Source organism: Camarhynchus parvulus, chromosome Z (assembly GCF_901933205.1).
Source record: "Camarhynchus parvulus chromosome Z, STF_HiC, whole genome shotgun sequence".
Classification (NCBI taxonomy): Eukaryota; Metazoa; Chordata; class Aves; order Passeriformes; family Thraupidae; genus Camarhynchus; species Camarhynchus parvulus.
In genome coordinates this window covers 50996733-51016645 of record NC_044601.1, presented here as the reverse complement: position 1 = coordinate 51016645, position 19913 = coordinate 50996733, and the positions used below count along the sequence as shown (strand labels likewise).

At 40.2% G+C, this 19913-nt stretch overlaps 2 protein-coding genes across 2 annotated transcripts in view; one reads left to right on the top strand and one right to left on the bottom strand.

Moving 5' to 3' along the window:
• NDUFAF2 (NADH:ubiquinone oxidoreductase complex assembly factor 2) overlaps positions 1–13575 on the top strand; it is a 57916-nt gene extending 44341 nt beyond the window's left edge. Inside the window, exon 4 of the mRNA XM_030968298.1 lies at positions 12511–13575. Within this exon, the coding sequence (XP_030824158.1) occupies positions 12511–12768 (258 nt within the window). The 3' untranslated portion in view covers positions 12769–13575. The remainder of the gene's footprint in view (positions 1–12510) is intronic.
• On the bottom strand, positions 13576–16286 carry SMIM15 (small integral membrane protein 15). Its single transcript, XM_030968299.1, has 2 exons — positions 16079–16286; positions 13576–15360 (listed from the first exon to the last, which is right to left on the bottom strand). Exon 2 carries the CDS (start codon positions 15331–15333, stop codon positions 15109–15111), a length of 225 nt encoding a protein of 74 aa, XP_030824159.1. The 5' UTR covers positions 15334–15360; positions 16079–16286; the 3' UTR covers positions 13576–15108.
• Between the last annotated feature and the right edge of the window lie 3627 nt (positions 16287–19913).

Below are 19913 nucleotides of genomic sequence, written 5' to 3'. Positions count from 1 at the left end.
TTTGTAAGGAGTTTAGAAACAAGTTTGACTGCTGGTCTGTGGATGCAGATGCATACACATGCACACACACAGACACAGACACACACATACATGACTTGCTCAGCATTGTCTGAAGATATGTTGGCATATCCAGCCATTTGGGTGCTGAGATCTTCTGGAACATCCTGGCCTGTGAAAAGTTGTCCTGACTGCCTGTGAGCTGAGATGACCTGGGGAACCTTGTCATTGAAGCTCCTACACAACATACAGCTTTTCTACTAATTCTCTCTGCCCCTCTTTCACACTTGCTACTGAGGCTATAGAGACAGTAAGGACTATAATATATCCATGATTGAAAGAAGTTTAAGTTAAATTTATCCTTAAACCTATTCAGGGAAGTAGTAAATGTGGATTTTGGTTTTTTTTTTTTTTTTTTTATTTTTTTTCCCTTTCCTCCCCAGTCTAGTTACTTATGTAGAGCCATGGAACTGATACTACAACAGTTGCTCCATCTAAGTTCGGGCTGACCTAATTTTAATTACTTCTGGCTTTATACCAATTCTATGCAAACAACTTTTATTGTTGAAATTACCACTTAAGGTGATGTTTGAAGATGGGAAATGTTGTGTGTCTTTTGTTCTATCATTTCTGTGAGCCAGGCTGCTCTGATAGTTGCTCTGAGGTAAATCTCCAAGACAGGCAGCCTTGGGTCTGGTCTTGGTGCAATAAAACTCCTTCTGGTGCTAGAGATGTTGGTTCATTTTTGAAATAGGGAACAAGAAGTCTCCACAGGTGAGAGAATTGTGGAACAATAGTGTTCTAAATATTTTACCTTCCAGAAAAAGCAATTTATGGAGAGTGAAAGATTGCTGTGACTAATGGTGCGTTCAGAGTTACAGGACTTCTTATATTTTTAGTTTCGTGGGGTAATAGATCTGAGAAATAGTTTAGCAGCTAGGTACTTCACCTGCAGGGCTGTGCATTGACCATATCACAGAGCAGAAATTATAAACTAGGAATTTGAAAATAGTTAACTTTTCAAGTAATCTCTAAACAGTTTTTTTCCTGTGTAAGAAAAAGTAGTTCAAATATTTGTATGTTAAAAATTCTTCCTAATATTTCGAAAAAAGTCATATTTTTAATATGTGATAGTAAAGCCTAATTTTTTTCTCTATTATGGAGAATAGTTTGGCGCCCTATATAGGATCTACTTTTCTCCTAATTTGAAACTGGCACAAATCCTTACGTCTCAATATAATTACAGTAGTGAAGTACATATAGCATATTGTTTGGTCCCTATTTGTAGGGCTGATTTGATTTAGTGTTTTAGCTACATAAACCTTACTGGCTGCTATTCCATATTATATTCCCCTTTTGACCGTAAAGATGGTATGATAAACTGCTGTTTGACAGCTATGAAACAAGGGAATATTTGTGACACATTCCATGCTGAAATCCTGTATAACAAATCTTTGTTGTTTTGTGTATTTCTCATGAGACCAGACTATTTCTGAAAAACGATGTAAACCCCACAAATTTTATGGTTTTGCTTTAATGACATTTTGCTGTCATCATCTTATTGTAACAACCCTAAAGATCCTAAAGCGTAAGTTTCTGGAGCTGTGCCTGTGTTCCTACCTTTGCAGTCTGTAAAAATACTTTTTTGAATGGTTTTCCTCTCTTTCCTGTCCTTTGCCCTTCATTTTTTTCTTTCTGATATCAAATGATATATGTTAAACTTATTACGATTTCTGTTCCACTTCTGTTAGCCTACCATCCCCCTTTTGAATCATATATATGGGGTTTTTATATTTGTCTTATCTTTTATTAGCTCTTGGCTATTGATGATAGAGGTTGCTCAACTACTCAGGTTACCAGGTTTCATTATGAATTTTTAATTGAATATATTGCAGAGTTACAGCTTCACAAAGCAGTTGGATCTTACTGATCACACTGAGGACCACATGTTGGGAACCAATGGTTTGGTAACAAAATGTCATTCATAATCATCAGGACGTGCCAGTCATTATAAGTGAGAACAAATGTGAGTTGTTCATCCCTGACAGTGGTCAGAATAATTGAGTCATGACATCAAGCTAAGTCTGCTGGTGGTTTTCTTGAGACTTGATAATGTTTTGTAATCAAGCCATTCTTTTTTCCACAAACACCTGATTTTTTTTGTTTGTTTGTTTGTTTGTTTGCTTGTTTCCATTATAAAGTTTTCACTTTTGCTTAGAAGAAGTTGCTTTACCTCTCTCTTTAGTTTCTGTCTCCTGTTTTGTTTGTTTTTTTTTTTTTAATGGACGAATGCTCCTAGTCATCCTGTGCAGTGTTAAATATACCACATCCCTAATGGTTTCTTTCCTCCTTGTTTGCCCATCCCTTTTTTCCCATTTTTGAAGGAAGTCACTTGGCCTTCTGTGTCTGGCTAGACACAATTCATGAATGCTGTTCATCACCTTCATTATTTCTAACCTGGCCACTTACATAAGGAATGTTAATGCTGGAAGCCTTGGGTTTTAAAATAATTTTCTGGGATACTGGTTAACAGTTGGTTGCCTTTTGATTTTTTTACAGCTTGAAATATGCTAAGTCTCAGCTTAGTTATGATAAGGGTGATAACTTGACGAATTAGTGCAGATCGTATTGTTTCTGATGTTCTGCTTAAACATACTCTGTTCCTATGGTAATCGGGGAATCTGTCTTGCTGTAGAATTCTGGATCACACCTTTGTCCTGTTTGACCATGTGTACAGTATGTGTATATATACTCCTTAGTAACAGTGAGAATCTGAGATTGAATACAAATATTTTTGCAGTACCGTAGCATCTTGTCATCTCTCCCTTTATATGTGTATTGAGTATGATCATATATGGTTGGCTGAGGAAAATCATTACCTTGATTCCTGTGCAGCTCTAAATTATATTTTAACCAATTTAACTAGGGATTAATAACTAAGTTGACTAATACATTTCTTTATTATGTTTATAGGAAACTAGATGTATGTAGCAAGTGTTTTGGCAAATAGGAAATATGTCACTGTCTAAGGACCTTACAGTTTTAAATTAATGAGAATGTTTTAAAGGTTACTAATATTAAAATAATTTTAATCAAATGCTATTTCATGGAAGCAGATTTAATAATTTATCACTTCTCATGTGTGTTAGTTCGCCTGCTCAGCTTTAATGTTGTTAGAATTTATTAAGAAAAGTTGTCTTGAAATATAGCAGTTGTATTATAGAAAGAATGTCCCATCCATGGAAATTATTTCTTTAAGCGGCTATTCCCTTCCCCTCTTTGAGCCATAGTCCACCTTCTGTATAGCTCATGCAAAAATTTCCAAGTTAAATGTAAATGTGCTGTCTTACATGTTCCCCGTCCCCTCAGTTTTCCTTCTGGCTATGGAAATTTAAAACAGGCATCTTTATATTTTGGATTTTTTGTATCTTGTTTGGAGAGGAAAGAAAAGATGCTCATGAAGACAAGGAGGAAACCTCTCTTCAGACCTTTCTGTGCCTAACTTCTATTTGATTTTTTTCTCTTACTTTAGAGGGCATCAGATTTGCAGAAGCTTTTAAAGAATTCTGCCATTTATAACATGAGATATCCAAATATATTTGGAAATCTAACCCTTATTTTCTCCCATTACAGATCTTCTAGTTACACACTACTTCTGACAATGTCCTGAAGTTCAAGGGTATCTGAGAAACCTGGCATTCTTTAAGGCCACGTCTGTAGAATGGAGACAGAAATAAAGTTACAGACTTCGTTGGGGTGTCAGAAAACTAATCAGGAAACTTGCAATTATGGCAATGCTGAGAGAAAGTGGTATGGAGGGAAATGTGGTTTATCTCTGAACCCACCATCATGGTATCCTGAAAGTGGTAGATGTGAACCCATAGTAACACATCTTTGTGTACACAGGTCTTTGTACTAGATAACACTTCCCTGTTGATATAGAAGCTGCTTCCTCTGTAGCACACGTAGGGCTGCACAGCCACAAATCTCAGTTTGAACTGAAAGCTCTCTGTTGCTCTGTATGTGTGTGTTACATTAGTGGGAAGTACATACATTTAATGGGATGTAAAGTAGAATTGTATGTTCCTTTAATTAGCATCAAGATCCTGAAAATAGGTTGAAATTGAAAACCACGGTAAATGGCTGCTTTTCTCATGCAGTATGTACTTGTTACACAGTAATAAAATTCAGTGAGTTCTGAATTGCACAGTTGGATAGAAGGTTAAATGCTAAAAAAACCTAATGTGATGATAACTCTATTCTTTCAAACTATTTCTAGGGTATCCATAATTATGGGAAACTCCTTGTCAAGTGAGGAAAAAACATACTTCAGTGAGTTGTAATAAGCATAAGGTTTCTTCCTCTCAACCCCCAAATAATTACATTGAAATTAAATTCTATTTAGTTCCCACAATGTATATCCAGTCTTCCCATTTGTTTGATCATAAGTATTACTTATTTGAGAGATCAAAAGCAGGTTCATTCATGTAGAGTAGTTTACACAGAATTTACGTTCCTTTAAGGAGAATGGAATGCAGTTTAGAAAAATGCTTTGTTTGACACTGTTGGGGATTGCATGTTATAGTTTTGCCTCTGTCTGCTTTCAGATGCTTCAGTTGAGAAATTGTAAAATGAGAACTGATATGGAGATTGTACATTCTTACGTAGAGATTAGGATTTAGTGCATGAGTAATTTACTTCTGAAGCTACCAAAAGCTGTAGTATGATTAACAGGTTCAAGGAAAAAACATTTTAAAAGCACAGGGATATTTCCCACCATTGTTGTCCAGAATCACAACCAGGATTTGGGCCATATTCAGTAACTTAATTTGCACTAAATAGCATTTTGCACAGTAAATTATGCATGATTCCAGAGATATGGATCCCTGTAAAGCTGGTGATACGCTTTACAGGGAGGATTATTATTTGATGCAAAAGGGCAATAAAATTTGACAATATAAAGAACTGAGCTACAAAGACCTTAAATAGAAGGGAGTAGTCATAGCAGTCAATAAAAAAAAATTGAGCATTTGCAGAAGCCATCATCTTTTGGATTTTTACCTCTTGTTCATTTTTACTTTCTCTTCAAGTTTGAAATATAACTTCTTGCCCAACCTCCACAGAGGAGTTTTGAGGCACCAATTTTTCCCATTGCTTCTAATTTGCCCATGCTGCAGATTCCAAGGTGGCAGAGGAAAGAGCTGCTGCTGCTTTTCTGCTCCTGTCCATGTGGGAAGGAGTTCATGGAACACTGGCTCTGTGTCCTGATTCACTGACAGCACAGCTGAGCGGGGGTGCAGGGCAAAGGGAAGCGTACCAGGAAAAGGGCTGGTACAAATTACATCATATGTAGACTAGGGAAAGCAAGGACCAAACTGAACTGTGTCACAGCTACAGTTCCTCGTTTGCTTTGTGGATATCAGAGCTATGTGTTGTCCTTTATTCAAGGCAGAGTGCAGTGGTGCCAGGCTAATTTGTGTTTTTTGCTGCTTCTACAAACTCTCATCTGTGATCTTGAATATATGTGTAGTTCTGGACAAATACCTTTGCAGAACTGTAAAAATAATTCAGGCACAAACCCCTACTGTCTCCATGTGCTGGTGATATGCTTTACAGTGTGGTGTCTCTTCCTTTTGCCTCTTGCTACATGTTCTTGCCAAACACAAGTGTGTTACACTGTGGTGCCCTAGAAACTATATCAGCTCATGCCAGAGATTCTGTAGTTCATATCTAGCACTATAGTACTTCAGTAATACTCAGCACTGCTTGTCTGCAGATTTAATTTAAACAAAAAGTAGTGTGAGTTATGATTAATATTTAACTGACTTAGCATGGTAGTAAATGTGGTATTAGCTCTGCATGTAAAACTAAATATTGTAATATTGCTCAAAAACTGAACCTGCATAAAACAAATCTTAAATTTATTTGATTAATGTTGTTTGTTGATGGATCAAGGATATTTAGTGTATGTTCTTTACAAAATTAGCAGTCAGTTGAGTCACTGTTTGATTTAAATAACTATTTTGGCTAATCCAGATAAGCCTTTCTATTTCAAACTGCTCCTCTGTTTTTGCCGTGTAGTGACAGCTTTTCATTTACCACATTATTTCTCATTCCCAAGCTGGTACTGCTGGGCTTAGGTTCAGTTGCTGAGATATCAAGACCTGCCCTGGATCACAACATTTAGTGCTTCCCAAAGATGAGGTCGTCTCTCTGCCTCCTACTCTTGAAATATGATGTAATAGCCAATTATCTCATCTTGCCTACTTAACTTGTCAAACTGGAAAATGTAGTTTAGTGTAATAGTTTGGTGATATTCTAAAAAATAGTGATTCAGCTTAACTTTTAGGATTTTGCTTGAGTTTCAGTTAATTTGATAATGAAGAAAAATTCTGACATGTTAAATTGTCTTACATCAATTTCTTTAATACTTTGCCAAAACAATTTTTTCATCCCATTTGTTATTTTTTAAATTTTTGTCAACCTACAGGTATGAATTTTTAACAGGCAGAGTTCTAAGTTCAAGTTAATTCATAATTAAACATAAAATATTCAAATTAGACACAAAATGTGAGTATTCTATGAATTGCACATCTACAGTTTAGAAAATCTGTCCAGCTGTTTCTCAGTTCTGGCATCAAATAGTAACTAGCTAACAAGAGGCAAATCAAGAGAAATCAGGAGTACTTCAACTTACGGTAACTTGGGAAGTAGAAATAGTTTCTAAGACAACATAAAGAAACTATTTATTTCTAATTTAATCAAAATACAAATGCATCTGAAAAAAAGTGATATTTTTCTCAAAATTAATAATAAATAAAACCCTTGTAATGAAAGGGTTAGGTGGTTAAAAAACCTTCTGGAAAGTGCCAGTCTGTTAAAATACCCCTTAAACCCCGCCCCTTAGAGACTGTACATTAGTACTGCCTATTTACCTGCGTCCTTAGAGCTCTGTTCACACTTTGTGCCTGGGAGTTGGAATGTGTTTTGTGGGAGGCAGGTGCTGATGTGACTATGACTAGCTTAAGGACTGAGGGACACACAGAGAGGGGAGAACTGGTTCCTCAGGGTGTGGGGTTCAGCAGGTGCTGCAGGACAGAAAGGGTTCAGTAACACCATCTGCCTGTGGAGAAGAATAGCAAGAAGTGTTCAGCAAAGACTGGTCACTACTGAGCCAGACTCTGCCTGAAGGAGTGAGTGTGTCTAGAGAGCCCTCTTTTGTATTCATGACATCTTCCTTCCAAGAGCAACTCATTTTATTCATTCTGTAAGGCTACTCGTTTTTTCAGGAAGGGGAAAGGAGTGACAATATGGGAGTCTTTAAGAGCAAAAAAACACTGCATTGCAAATATTTACCCTACAAAGCAGCTCTTCCAGTACAGTAAGGTAGGCATCCAAAATCCTTTGTCTAGATTTTTCTCCTTGTATGGAGTGGAGGTGAATACAGTTTCCACGCCACAGAGGATACTTTGTGATACAACTCAGTTGCTGGAGTTATGTCAGAGCTTCAAAAAATACATAGTTTGCAACAGAAGTGAAAATTTCATGCTGGTGGCAGGAAATACAGCCCGATGCCTTTTGCAGAAACACCCTTGGAAGACAGCAACGTGTCTTGAGCTTGTGTTGCTCCTAGGAGCAGGCTATCTTTCATTCTTTGATCATGCAGCTGTTACCAATACTAAGATGTCAGATTATGCAGAAGTCAGCAGTTTTGTGGATGAAAAACAGCTGCCTCAAACTCCACAAAGGGCTACTTTGGTATTTCCTTAATAATAATGTTCTTCAAGGAAACCTTAGGCAGCACTTTCTTAAACTCTGTCCACCTAAGGAAGAAAGACATGCAGCTCCAAGCGTTAGAAGTGTTAAAAACTTCATACAACTTAAAATAATCACCAAAGCTGGACAACCTGCAGTGATAAAATGTCTTGTTTTACTTTCCACCTAAAAATAAGCTGCAGAACATGTAGTTGAACGTAGCTCTTGGCATATCATATGTATCCTGTTCTGTATGCTGGGAGCTGATACATTTCAAAGTGAACATCTGCACGTAGGGAGTTCAACTGCTTTAAAATGTGGCTGGATATCTTAAGGCATTTTTTGTTTTGCAGCATAGCCCCAGTTCTTAGAATTTTCTTTTAGTAAAACTGGTGAAGGACATTTCTGGTACTCTTGAGATGCCATGTATTTCCTGAGAATTGCTGGTTCAAAGAGCTTATATAATTTATTTGTGCAAAAAGAGAGTGTTGGAAGAACAAGCTAATCCTTTAAAAACTGCAGATATCTGATAGCTTATGTGTTCTCTGGGTTGGATAGAAAGATTTTGTACTTTGCTTAATGGTCAGAGCACATTATGTGTTTGTGTACTTATATTTTAGCAGAAAACTATTGGGGGGCAGTTTTTAGTAAAGATAGCCATCTTATAAGATACTGTGATTCATCTTGAAGAAAGAGAGAATATAAGTGTTCTGAACCTGACAATGTAACTTAAACAAAAAACACACAAACAAACAAACTTTTAGCCCTCAGTTACTTTTTATAGCAAATCAGACAGTAAATGGTTGGTTAGCAGTGGAATCTCAAAGTGAGAATGTATTTGACCCAATTTTTCTAACATGCCAATTGACCCAATATTTCCAACTCATATTTTCTCTACCTTGAGCACAGGAACCCAGTGATTTCAGTGTACGTGTTAGTGACATGAGTTTAATGCCAAAAATGGATATGTACAGTTTGTAGTAGAAAAATTTTATCATGGTAAATTGTATAGAAAATTCTGAATAAGTCACTTCAGTTGGGTTTTTTTTTTTTTTTTTGCAATTGCTAATAAGAATAATTTCTCATGGTTTTTTTTGGGTTTTTTGAGATCCAGTTTTTTCATTTTACTCTATCACAATTATACTTTGTCCACAGAAAGCTGATTAAAAGAGCCTTATTTGAGTCTGAAAACCAGAGAAAAATTATATATCAACATTTAAAATGGACTTGGAGCATTTGGTGTCTAGTTACAGCTGCTCTTACCTGATTAAGATAACTTTATGTCGAAGTAATCACTTGAAGAGATTTTAAATTAATAGCTGTTCATAATAAGTAGGTTGTATTTGTATTTTAATAAATCACTTCCCATGGTTTTACCAGAGACAATGATGGAGCCTTCAGTTATCACAAAGGTGTTTGCTTTACTTGTTTCTTAGTAGGGGTTTATCACAAGCACCATAGGAGTAATCCCCTGGAAATCAGTAAGGTTGTGGTGGATTTACATAGGCATGTGGTAAACAAGAATAGAATTCAGAGATCCCACAAAGAAGTTTTGCTATACTGACTGTTGAAAATTTGATCTTGTAAGCTTGGCAATATTTCTATTTGAGCATGTTAGAATTTTCACCCCATTTCAGTTTGTGTCATTTGTGTATTACTTGTGTATTTCCATTCAATTTCCATTTGTATGCAAAGGGTTCTGCCTCTGCTCTCTGTATCTGTGAATTTAAGTACAGAAGCAGCTAAGAACAAGAAAAGGCGTTGCTTTCCATGGTACCTCTAAAATAAGGTGTATAGGCCAGGTTTTGGTAGCAGGGAAGCTACAAGGATGGCTGGCTTCTGTGAGAAGCTGCCAGAAGTTTCCTCCATGTCTGGAAGAGACAGTCCCAGCCAGTTGCAGGATGGACATACCTCTGGTCAAGGCTGGCCCCATCAGAAATGGTGGAAATGCCTCTCTGATTACATATTTAAGAGACTTAAAAATTTTTTGTAGAGTTTTTGTGCAGAGTGAGAATATATGAGAGGAACAGCCCTGCAGACACCCAGGTCAGGGGAGAAGGGGGGACAGGAGGTGCTCCAGGCACAGAGCTGAGATCCCCCTGCAGCCCTTAGTGCAGACCATGGTGAGGCAGCTGTGGCCCTGCAGCCCATGGAGATCCCAGCTGACCATAACTCCCATTTTCTGTCTCCCTGCACTTGCTACGGGGAGGAGACAAAGCTGGGAAGGAGGGAGGGGTAGGGGGGAAGTGATTTTAAGATTTAATTTTATTTATCATCATCCTGCAACAGGATTGGGTCTATTTTGCTTGTGATGGCATTCAGTGCATGATATCTTATAGTCCTTAACTTGTGAACTCTTCACTGTATTTTCTCCCCCTGTCCAGCTGTGGAGGGAAGTGACAAGCTCTGGTGGGCATCTGGCATTCAGCCATGGTCAACCCCCTACTGTCACAGACATTTCTTTTGTGAAAAATCCTCTCTTAGGATTTTCCTGCTGAAGCTGAGAAGTTCAGCAACCAGACATAAACAATAGGTTATCTGCTGCTGTGGAATGTGGCAGGTCTGCCTGGATTGGCCCAGTTTGGATGTTTGGAGTTGGTGACCAGTCCAGAACTGAGATCTCTCGGACACAGTCTGAGAGAGCTGGTTTGTTATTCATTCTTTACTTTCTATTGTTAGGTAGCTAGCAGCTTCTGGAAACTTTCCCTTTCTTTTTCCTTTAGTATAGTTTAAATAGATGTTTATATCATAACGTAATAAATCAAGCCTTCTGATCATGGAGCCCATCTCGTCTCTTCCTTCACCCTGAAACCCTTGTGACCACTGTCAACACCCCTACATAAGGTTTTCTTTCATTACTTTCTTTTAAGCATTCTTAGGTGTTCATAGTTGCTATTTAAACTCTTGACAGTACCCCATGTATTTTAGCACCCGAATTCCTAAAATAATATCATGGTCTCTTGTTCACAGAGGAGTGTACTGGTATAGAGAAAAGAATTCAGCCTTTTTCTTAGTTCTGGAGGCCATCTCTATCCACATGGATGACTGGAAGGTGATCAGGAGTAGTCACCATGGATTCACTGCAGATAAATCATGCTTGACCAACCTGATTGACTTTTATGATGAAACAAGTACCTGGATGATGGAAGGGAGAGCAATGGAACCTCGACTTCAGCATGGCTTTTGATAGTGGCTCTCACAGCATCCTTGTAGGAAAACTCAAGAGTTGTGGACTGGATGAGTGGACAGTGAGGTGGATTGAGAACTGGCTGAATGGCAGAACCCAGAGGGCTGTAATCACTGGCCAGGGTCTGGTTGGATGCAGTCACTGGCCAGGGTCTGGCCTGGCTGGATGCAGTCACTGGTGCTGTTCCTCAGGGTTCAGCACAGGCTGTTTAAGTTACTCATCAGTGACTCGGGTGGAGGGACAGTTGCCTCTGAGCAAATTTGCTGAGGATGCAGAGCTGGGAGCAATGGCTGATGCCCCAGAGGGCCGTGCAGCCCTTCAGAGGACCTTGACAGCTTGGAGAGGTGAGCAGAGAGGAACATTCTGAAATTCAGCAAGGGCAAGTGCAGGGTCCTGCACCTGGGGAGGAACCCCAGGCACCAGCACAGGCTGGGGCTGACCTGCTGGGGAGCAGCTCTGTGGAGAAGGACCTGGGGGTCCTGGTGGACAAGAAGCTGTCCATGAGCCAGAGTGTGTCCTGGTGGCCAAGAAGGCCAATGGTACCCTGGGGGCATTGGGAAGAGCATTGCCAGCAGGTGGAGGGAGGTGATCCTGCCCCTGTACTCAGCCCTAATGAGGCCTCAGCTGGGGTGCTGTGTCCAGTTCTGGGCTCCTCAGGACAACAGAGACAATGGGACTCCTGAAGCAGATCTAGCAGAGGGCAATGAAGTTGATTAGGGGACTGGAGCACCCGTCCTACCCAGAAAAGCTGGTGAGAGATGACTGAGAGAGGACATGATGAGTGTCTATCAGTGTCTGATGGGAGGGTGTCAAGAGGATGGATTCAGGCTCTGCTTAGTGGTGCCAAGCAATAGAACAAGACGCAATGGGCAGACACCTATGCCCAGGAATTTCCACCTTTATATGAATATGTTACTGTAGGGTTGACTGCGCACTGAAACAGATTGACCAGAGAGATTGAGGAGTCTCTCTCACTGGAAAAATAATCAAGCAGCATCTGGACACAATCCTGTGCCATGTGCTCTGGGATGACCCTGCTGGAGCATAGAGGTTGAATAAACTTGGACCAAATGACCCACTCTGCTGTCTTCCAACCTGACCAATGTGTGATTTTGTGATTTTAGTTATTTATTTGGTAGTCTTGCAGAAGCAAGACCCCAAAGGTTGCACATCTGTTTCTCCCAAATCTGTGCCCTGAGGGACAGGTACCTAACACCACAGGCATAGTGAATTACAAGAACACATGCAAATGATAAATAGCTGTAAGTATCTACTCCTACATAGGAAACGATGCAAAAAGTAGCCTTAGTTTTAATGTGCTTTCACATTTGTGTATTTAATTTCTTTATTTCTTCTTTTTGCTCCAGGAGAATAGTGAAGTGGACACAATACGGTTAGGGTTGAATTTGCAGTTGTGGAAAACCAACGATTTTGCCACATTTTATTTTACTTTAATACTTGCAAATGTGGGTTATACAATTAAGAAAATAAACGACTGTTTAAAATGCTTTATTGAAACACTGTATATAGCATTTGCTTTTGACTTAATTATCTTTCTACTGTGTTTTCAGGAGATTCTTAGGAATGAAAGTTACAGAGAAGAAATGAAGCAGAAAGTCAAGGATGTATCTGAAAAGGATAAGCTGCTTCAGGCCAAGGAGTATGAGGAAGGACTTGTTGCTGAACCAAGTCATACTCAGGTTAAAGGCCATGCATCTGCCCCTTACTATGGAAAGAAAGAGCCCTCACAAGACCCCACGAGCACTGCAAATACCTTCCAGCCAGGTGCCTGGATGCCACCAGGCAGTGGTAGTAGTCAAAATAAATAAGTAATTTAATGGACAGGCGCTGTTAATGGGTTAATATTTTAACAGACGACATACACAGTTGATATATAAAGAGTACAATAAAGTAGTATTAAAGCAGTTTGAGTTACTTTTGCAGAACTATTCAAATAGGCTTGATCATGACAAAGTATTGTTGAAGTGTTTGGGTTTTGTGAAAAAGAGAGTGTGTTACTAAGTTTGGTTTTGACAATTGCTGCTTATCAGTTACTCTTGAAATCATACTTAAAAGACTATCTAAATTTTCTTAAAGTCTAAATTGCTTTTTTCCTTGAAGCCTAATTTAGTTTTAAAACTGTTCTTGATGTAAGAATTATTGTCTGTACACTTACATTTTCCCAAGCCTTGGCCAAGATATCTCTTCAGAATACATCCCTTGGCAGTGCCAGCATGCTTTCTGCTGGCAAGCAGACGGAAAAGTTGATTTCATTAACAGGAATCACTATGACACTACACTGATTACGCACTGTACTCATCATAGAGACATTTTTGTAACTTAAAACAGTCAACATATTGAATGTTTGATTTGCAGACAGCAATTTGCACAGGGTAAAACCAGTTAAAATACATATAACTGCTATAATATAAGCTAGAAGTACTTGATAAAGCTGCTGGAAAATAACACTAGGTCTGGGAAAAGGGGCTGTCATGAATATTTTAAAAAATACTAGTTTTTATTCCTTGTATATCCATGGACTTCCCTAGATGATGAGATCATTTTGGCCATAGTTTAGAGATTATTTGCTTAGAGATGATGTTTGAGAACTTCAAATAAAAATGAAGACCACACAATTTTTTTCAAAAAGTATCAAATTTATTTACGGAGTATATCCCCTATCAGTTTTCCTCCCTGTGTCTCAAGCTGTGTAGGTATCAAAGGTAGAACACATACATATTTGACAACACTTCATACAAAACATGGAGACTTAATCTCACATATTTATAAAATGCCCAAGTATCATATTCTAATAATGCTTGCTTTCACCAACAAAATTGAAAGGGGATCAACTTCAAATTTACTTGAAAGTAATTTCAGTTAGACTCCCCACTTCTGATCCCCCTTGGTGTCAGCCAGCTCTATGGGTCTCTTCATTTGAACAATGGTATTATTTTAAGGTTTTATTTTTAAACCTGATCAATGAGTAGCTGCTAGAATGCACAACTCTGTGCTGATGCAAAATGTAAAATCTTAATGACTGCTACAAGCTCTTTTGAACTAGACTATGTAGAGGACAACAGAGACTATTATTAAAAAATTAGGCTTTGAAAAATTAATCAAGTCTATTAAGAAAAGATTAATTGGAAATAAGGTTAAATAATTTTGATGTATTTACAACACAAACCTGACTTTTTTGACTATGTCAGCATCTTGCAACCCATAAGGCAGTAGAGTTTCAAGGGCCATGAGAACAAAAATCCTACCTAAACTCAAGTCTTAGATCAAAGGTAGCCAGGTGTTTACTGTCACCAGAACTACTGTCACCAGCTCGTGCAACACCCTTGCACAGCCATCTGCTATAGCAGAACACTAGGCCACCTGGGTCTTCAGTCTCACCCAGCTTATGGCTATTCTTTGAGGCATAAAGAATTTATGAAGGCAAAACTAAATTAGTTACGGGTGGAGCATTCAGGTGATTGTTAGAGAAGATCAAACAACAGTACTGTATTTTATAGAACATGAGTGCCTTAAGAGAAATGAAGCTAATAAGAACAAGCAATCAGTTTCCTAGAACTTGGGCTGGTTAAAGTCTGTTGATGGCTTGTAGTTCAGGAAGAAGGAAAAGCTAAGGTAGGTTATTTCTGCAGACAAGCAGCACCATCAAAGACACTGCAGCAGCCACTATGGGCACACACAGCCATATGCAGTGACCTTAAATGAAACCAGTCATGTCTGCTATCTAATGCTACAGGTAGCTTGTCTCTACAGCCCTGCTCAAGGTATGCCAAAAATTGCATTTCTGTAATCCAGTTTATAATTCACATTTTCCCCTAAACTTGATAATTTTAAGACACTTGTTAAGTCATAGCTGAGCTAAGAGAAAAAAAAATCTACCTCCAAAGCCATCCAAGAGGTTTTTAATTTAACATGCAAATTTAGAAAAGTAACCTGCACTAGAATACAAGTAGTAAATTAAATTACTCTAACAAGTGTCACCTGGGCAAATTTTAACACAAATCAGCAGGAAAAAAATACACTGGAAGTATTAAATTTCATACTTCAAGAAATAACAGGATCAAGTATCAAAGGACAGTTGCAACACAAAATGTACAAGTATTTCATTTTAAAAGTGGATTATTTGCACAAGGAAGGCCATTTTTGCCCATTTAATCCTTCTTTGTTCTTTTGGCCTTTGCAATGTTCTCCTGGCGTTTCTGTTTCTTCTTCAGCTCTCGTTCCCGGGCCTCAATCATTTTTGCAAGCTTCCATGACAGCGCCGCACTGATGACAAACAGCGGTGTCAGAGCCAAGATCACGGTGGTGAGAAAGCCGTAGGGGTCCTTGGCAGCCCACTCCACGATGTACTCGGCCCAAGCCTTAATGTCGAACATCTTTTCTGTTCTCCTACTGAGGAAACCCTGTAGAATATTTTAAAAAATAAATAAATTCTGAGTACTCAGCAAAATAAAAGCACACATACAAAAGAACAAAACACAAGAAGTTCCACCTTCACATGGGGAAGAACAACTTTACATTGAGGGTGGCTGATCATGGGAATAGGCAACCCAGGGAAGTCATGGGGTCTCCCTCTGGAGATACGCAAAGCTCAGGTCAACAGGTTCCTGTGTCACCTGCTCTAGCTGACCCTGCCTTCACAATGGGGTTGGACTGGATGATCCCAGAGGTCCCTTCCAACCCTACCGATTCTATGATACAAAGTACCATTTTAATATAAGTTGTCCTTGTTCACTATTAAAGGGCAAGATCATTTTTGCTAGAAGTTAAGAGCAGTGCATAGTATGTGAAAGTGCAATACAAAGCACTGACCCTATATTAAAGTTCAGCGTTTATAGAATTATTAGTATTTAATCCAACAGAGCTACAAACGCTACCAAGAATGTGTTGCTAAATGGAAAAAGAGTGCAGTTTGTGAACCTTCCTTCCTGGAAGTGAAGGAAAGCCAGCCCGGCTGGTTTCTCTCTGTAGTTTTCACCAGGGAGGCGGGGGAGCCCCGGCAATGCTTTGGGTACTGAAGCGGCGGCCGTGGGGCACCCAAAACCCCCGCAGCGCTGCCGGCCCCGGCCCCGGCCGCCTCTGTGCGAGCCTCCCGCCCCGCCGCGGCCGGCACCGCCTCACCTGCGGCCCGGGGCACCTCCGGGCCTGCCGAGCGGCGAAGGGCGAGCCGAGAGACAGAACACACGGCGGAGAGAACACACGGCGCCGTGAAGGGACGGCGATGTCCCGCGCCCGCCCAAGCCGCGCTGCCGGGGCCGCCCCCCGCCCGCCGCTGCCCCGCGGTACCGCGGCCCTGCCGCGCTCCGGGATCCCGAGCGGAAACAGGAAGGAGGCGCCCGCCCCGCCCCAGCAGAGCCCGCCCGCCGCGGGGCTGGAGCGGCCCCGCCCGCCCGCCGGGCACGGCGCTGGGAACGGCGGGGCCGTCAGTCCGGTCAGGGAAAGCTGTGAGCCGGGAGAAGGCGTTCCCGAGGTACCCGGATGGGCCGTTCGCGTGGTGGAATAGCCTCTGGAAGCGGGACCGCGGCTCGCACGGGAGCCGGGAGCCCCGCGGTGTCTCCGTGCGCTCGCCCGTGCTGGGGCCGCTCGGCGCGGGGAACGATGGGGAGCAGCCCGCGGGTGCCTGGCCGGTGCCTCGGCACGATGCCACCCGTGTGTTCCGGGCCTTTTGGGACTGCTGAGCCGCTCGGGTGGGCGCAGCGTGGCCCTGCTCGGGGCCACATGGCCGTGCAGGAACCGCTGGCTATTGCACTGCTCCCCACTGGACTGACCTCAGCAAGAATAATCAGCTGATCGCCCTGTATTCTGAGCCTTTCATATGCTCATACTGAAAAACAAATTTTAAAAAAAATCATGCTTTGCCTTTGTATGTTGCACCAAGCCTTCTCCCCTCGCACAGACACGAACATGTGAATAACAACTTTGTTATGTTTCCAATGCAAGGAAAAGTGTAGGTTAGGATATTAGGTTAATACATGAGAGGATGTTGCAAAATCTCAAATTGTATCGAGCAATTCAGGATCAGTTCTCTGTACTATACCAACAAATGCCACCACAGCAATCTGCTTTCATATATCTTTATGTGAATATTATTTCAACGGCAGAAAACAGCCAAATAAAAATATGTTTTGCTAAAGGGTTATTGACAAGATACCTGATTTATAATCTAGACTGCTTCAGTTTCAGTATGTCAAATGCAATTTTTCGCTATGCGGAAAATTGCATTATTTGTGTGTTTTTATTACAAACATGTCTGTTGCGTTCAGCCCCTTGTAGTATCTTTTGAGGACAGGACAGGACAAGACAGGACAGGACAGGACAGGACAGGACAGGACAGGACAGGATAGGATAGGATAGGATAGTTCTTTTGAAAGGTGCCTACAACTATTATCTGCTACAACTGCCTGGCAGCTTCAGGACTGACCAAAAGAAGCACGTTGTTAAGAATTGCACCCTGAGGAGCACCGCTGGTGGCTGGTCACCAGCCAGATACAGTCCCTCACCCAGCACACCATGAACCCACTGTTGGACAGCATGTTCAGGAGGATGCTGTCAGGGACAGCATCAGAAGGCTTAATCCAAATTTAAGAATTCTTAATCCTTCCTAAATCCAGGAAAACTCCAGCCATGTCCTTCCCTTCAACCACTAGGCCAGTAACCTTGTCAAACAGGACTTTCCTTCTGTGAAACTTTGTTGACTCTGCCCGATGATTGCATTATTCTTCAAGTGCCTTTCAACTGCAGCCAGTGTGATCTTCTCCATATTTTTTCCAGGTAATGAGACTGTACCAACAGGTCTTCCTGGATCTTCCTTCATGCCCTTTTTGTAAATTGAAATAATATTTCCTAGCTTCCAGTCCAGGACCCCCAAAGACTCCAAGATCTGTGGGAGCTATCTGTACATGTATCTCTGTACTTGGGTTACTCAGCCATTTATGTGAGCATTACAACTCTTAGAGAAGTTAAGGGTCCCTGTTTGGTCTGTAGTTTGTAAATCTTGGCAGAATATAACAATATAAATTTATTAGGTTCTGTTTCTGAGATGTTGTATCTAATGGTATCATGGTAAGAAGGTTTTGCAGGCTGTATAGCTAAGTTAAAAGTAGGTGGGTATTACGTAAGTATATCCTATTTCTGGTAAAATTGCGTATTTGGCTAGAGGGGACACAGTTACATTTCTGATGTCTGAATGTCAAATTCAGATACATCTTCCAAAATAAGCACTGACTTAGTCAGCAGCTATATAAAAGCTTTTTAATATAACCCCTGCAAAATTAATTTCTCGTTCCAGTCTTTCGCATGATAGAAATTGTCTGATCTGTCTGCCTTTCAATGTTTTCTCTGCCTTATTGCTTTAAAAAGAAGTACCTGATTTGTTGTGGCAGGGAAGAAAAAAAAAAAGGCATGTATTCTTAATTCACTTTTCCTTGAAAACAGATCTTAATTACTTTTCCTACTGTCCTTCTCCTCCTAACAGTTTGTGAAGCTATTCACTGGTTATATTGGCAAAGTAGTAGAAGTCTTGTACATAATAATTTTGCTCCTTTTAAGATCTGTGAAAACCAGACCAGACCTTGACTGAAAGCTGCGGTGCATCTTTAATAGGAATGAGGAGGTGTTATGGGAATACTATCAGATAGGGAGGCTTCATTTGTGGCTTGCACTTTACCAAATTCAGAATAATTCAGCCATGAGGCTGTGGGCAGATCAGGATACTTGTTTTGGTTTTCTGATTTCATCAGCTCTTGTACCTTAGGTAGTCAAAGAGAGACAGAAATTTCAGAATTAACTACAACTTTCACAAAACTTCACAACCCTTAGTACACCATTAGGGAACTTCAGAAGACCACATTAAGCATGTTTTATGTTAACCATAGTTTTGCCACTGAATTGCTACTTTGCAAATCTGCACTTTCTTTTACATCTAATCTAGAATTCCTTTACATGACCCTGTTCTGTTATTTATAGGTATGTATGTGCCTGTGTGTATTTTAAGACAGTCATTAATTTTGTATCTCTTAGGGAAGGATCCACTGATCAAAGATCACAATGAGGGAGTGCGCAGGGAAACGGAAACAGCGCTCCAAAAATCCAGAAATAATAAAATAAGATACAATGCTGGGAATGCAATACAGGCATAGAAAATGGGAGAGTTACTTGCGTGAAAGCAAAGCCTTTCTCACACCATTAGTGGCTGAAGGGTCTGTGAAGTGTTTGGTTATGTGTGGTGAAGACAAGCTTTGAGTAAATGTATTCATTTCACTCAGATGTGTTGCCATGTATCAGTAGTCCAGAATCTTTCTGTATAAGGAAGCTGCTAAAAATTTCCCTCAATGTAATCTCTAGCTACCCTTCTCTCATTTGTACTCTTCTTTCATTTGTACAGTCTGAGGATAAACTAGTTCCTTGAAGCTTGTTTTTTTTCCTACATAGAGCATGAATTCTCCAGTAATCCTTATGAGTACTTACTAATGTGCTGGGCATGTCCAGGTCCACTTGCTGAATATCTCTGTTTCTGGAAGAGCTAATTGGAATTCTTGTGCCACTGCATGATGGTGGGGTTTTTTAGGAGTTTTGTAAAGTAAAAAGACTGTTTATTTTTTCTCCAGCCTGTTGAATAGCTAAGCTGTGAAAGCTTTATTGGCAGTTTTCTGACCATGTATGATATTCACACTATGTGCCAGCCAATAAACAGTGTGTTTTTTACAATTGTACTTAAGCCAACAAAACTCCTTTGCAGCACTGGGGATTAAAGATTCTTTCCCTGCTATAAATCTTTAAGAACTTTGGTGTTTTGTGTTGAAGAGGATTTGCAGTCTGTCTTTATTCTGTAAATTGCATGATCAACCCCAAATATTTGTAGTTTGGCTATCATTCCCAACAGTTAGATCTGATTATCCAAGATGAAAGTGGTGAAACCCATGATTAATACTGCTGCTGTACTAAATTAACTTCAAAC

Excerpts from the sequence above, each read along its gene's own strand:
- SMIM15 (XM_030968299.1), bottom strand. The coding sequence starts at position 15,333 with ATGTTCGACATTAAGGCTTGGGCCGAGTACATCGTGGAGTGGGCTGCC.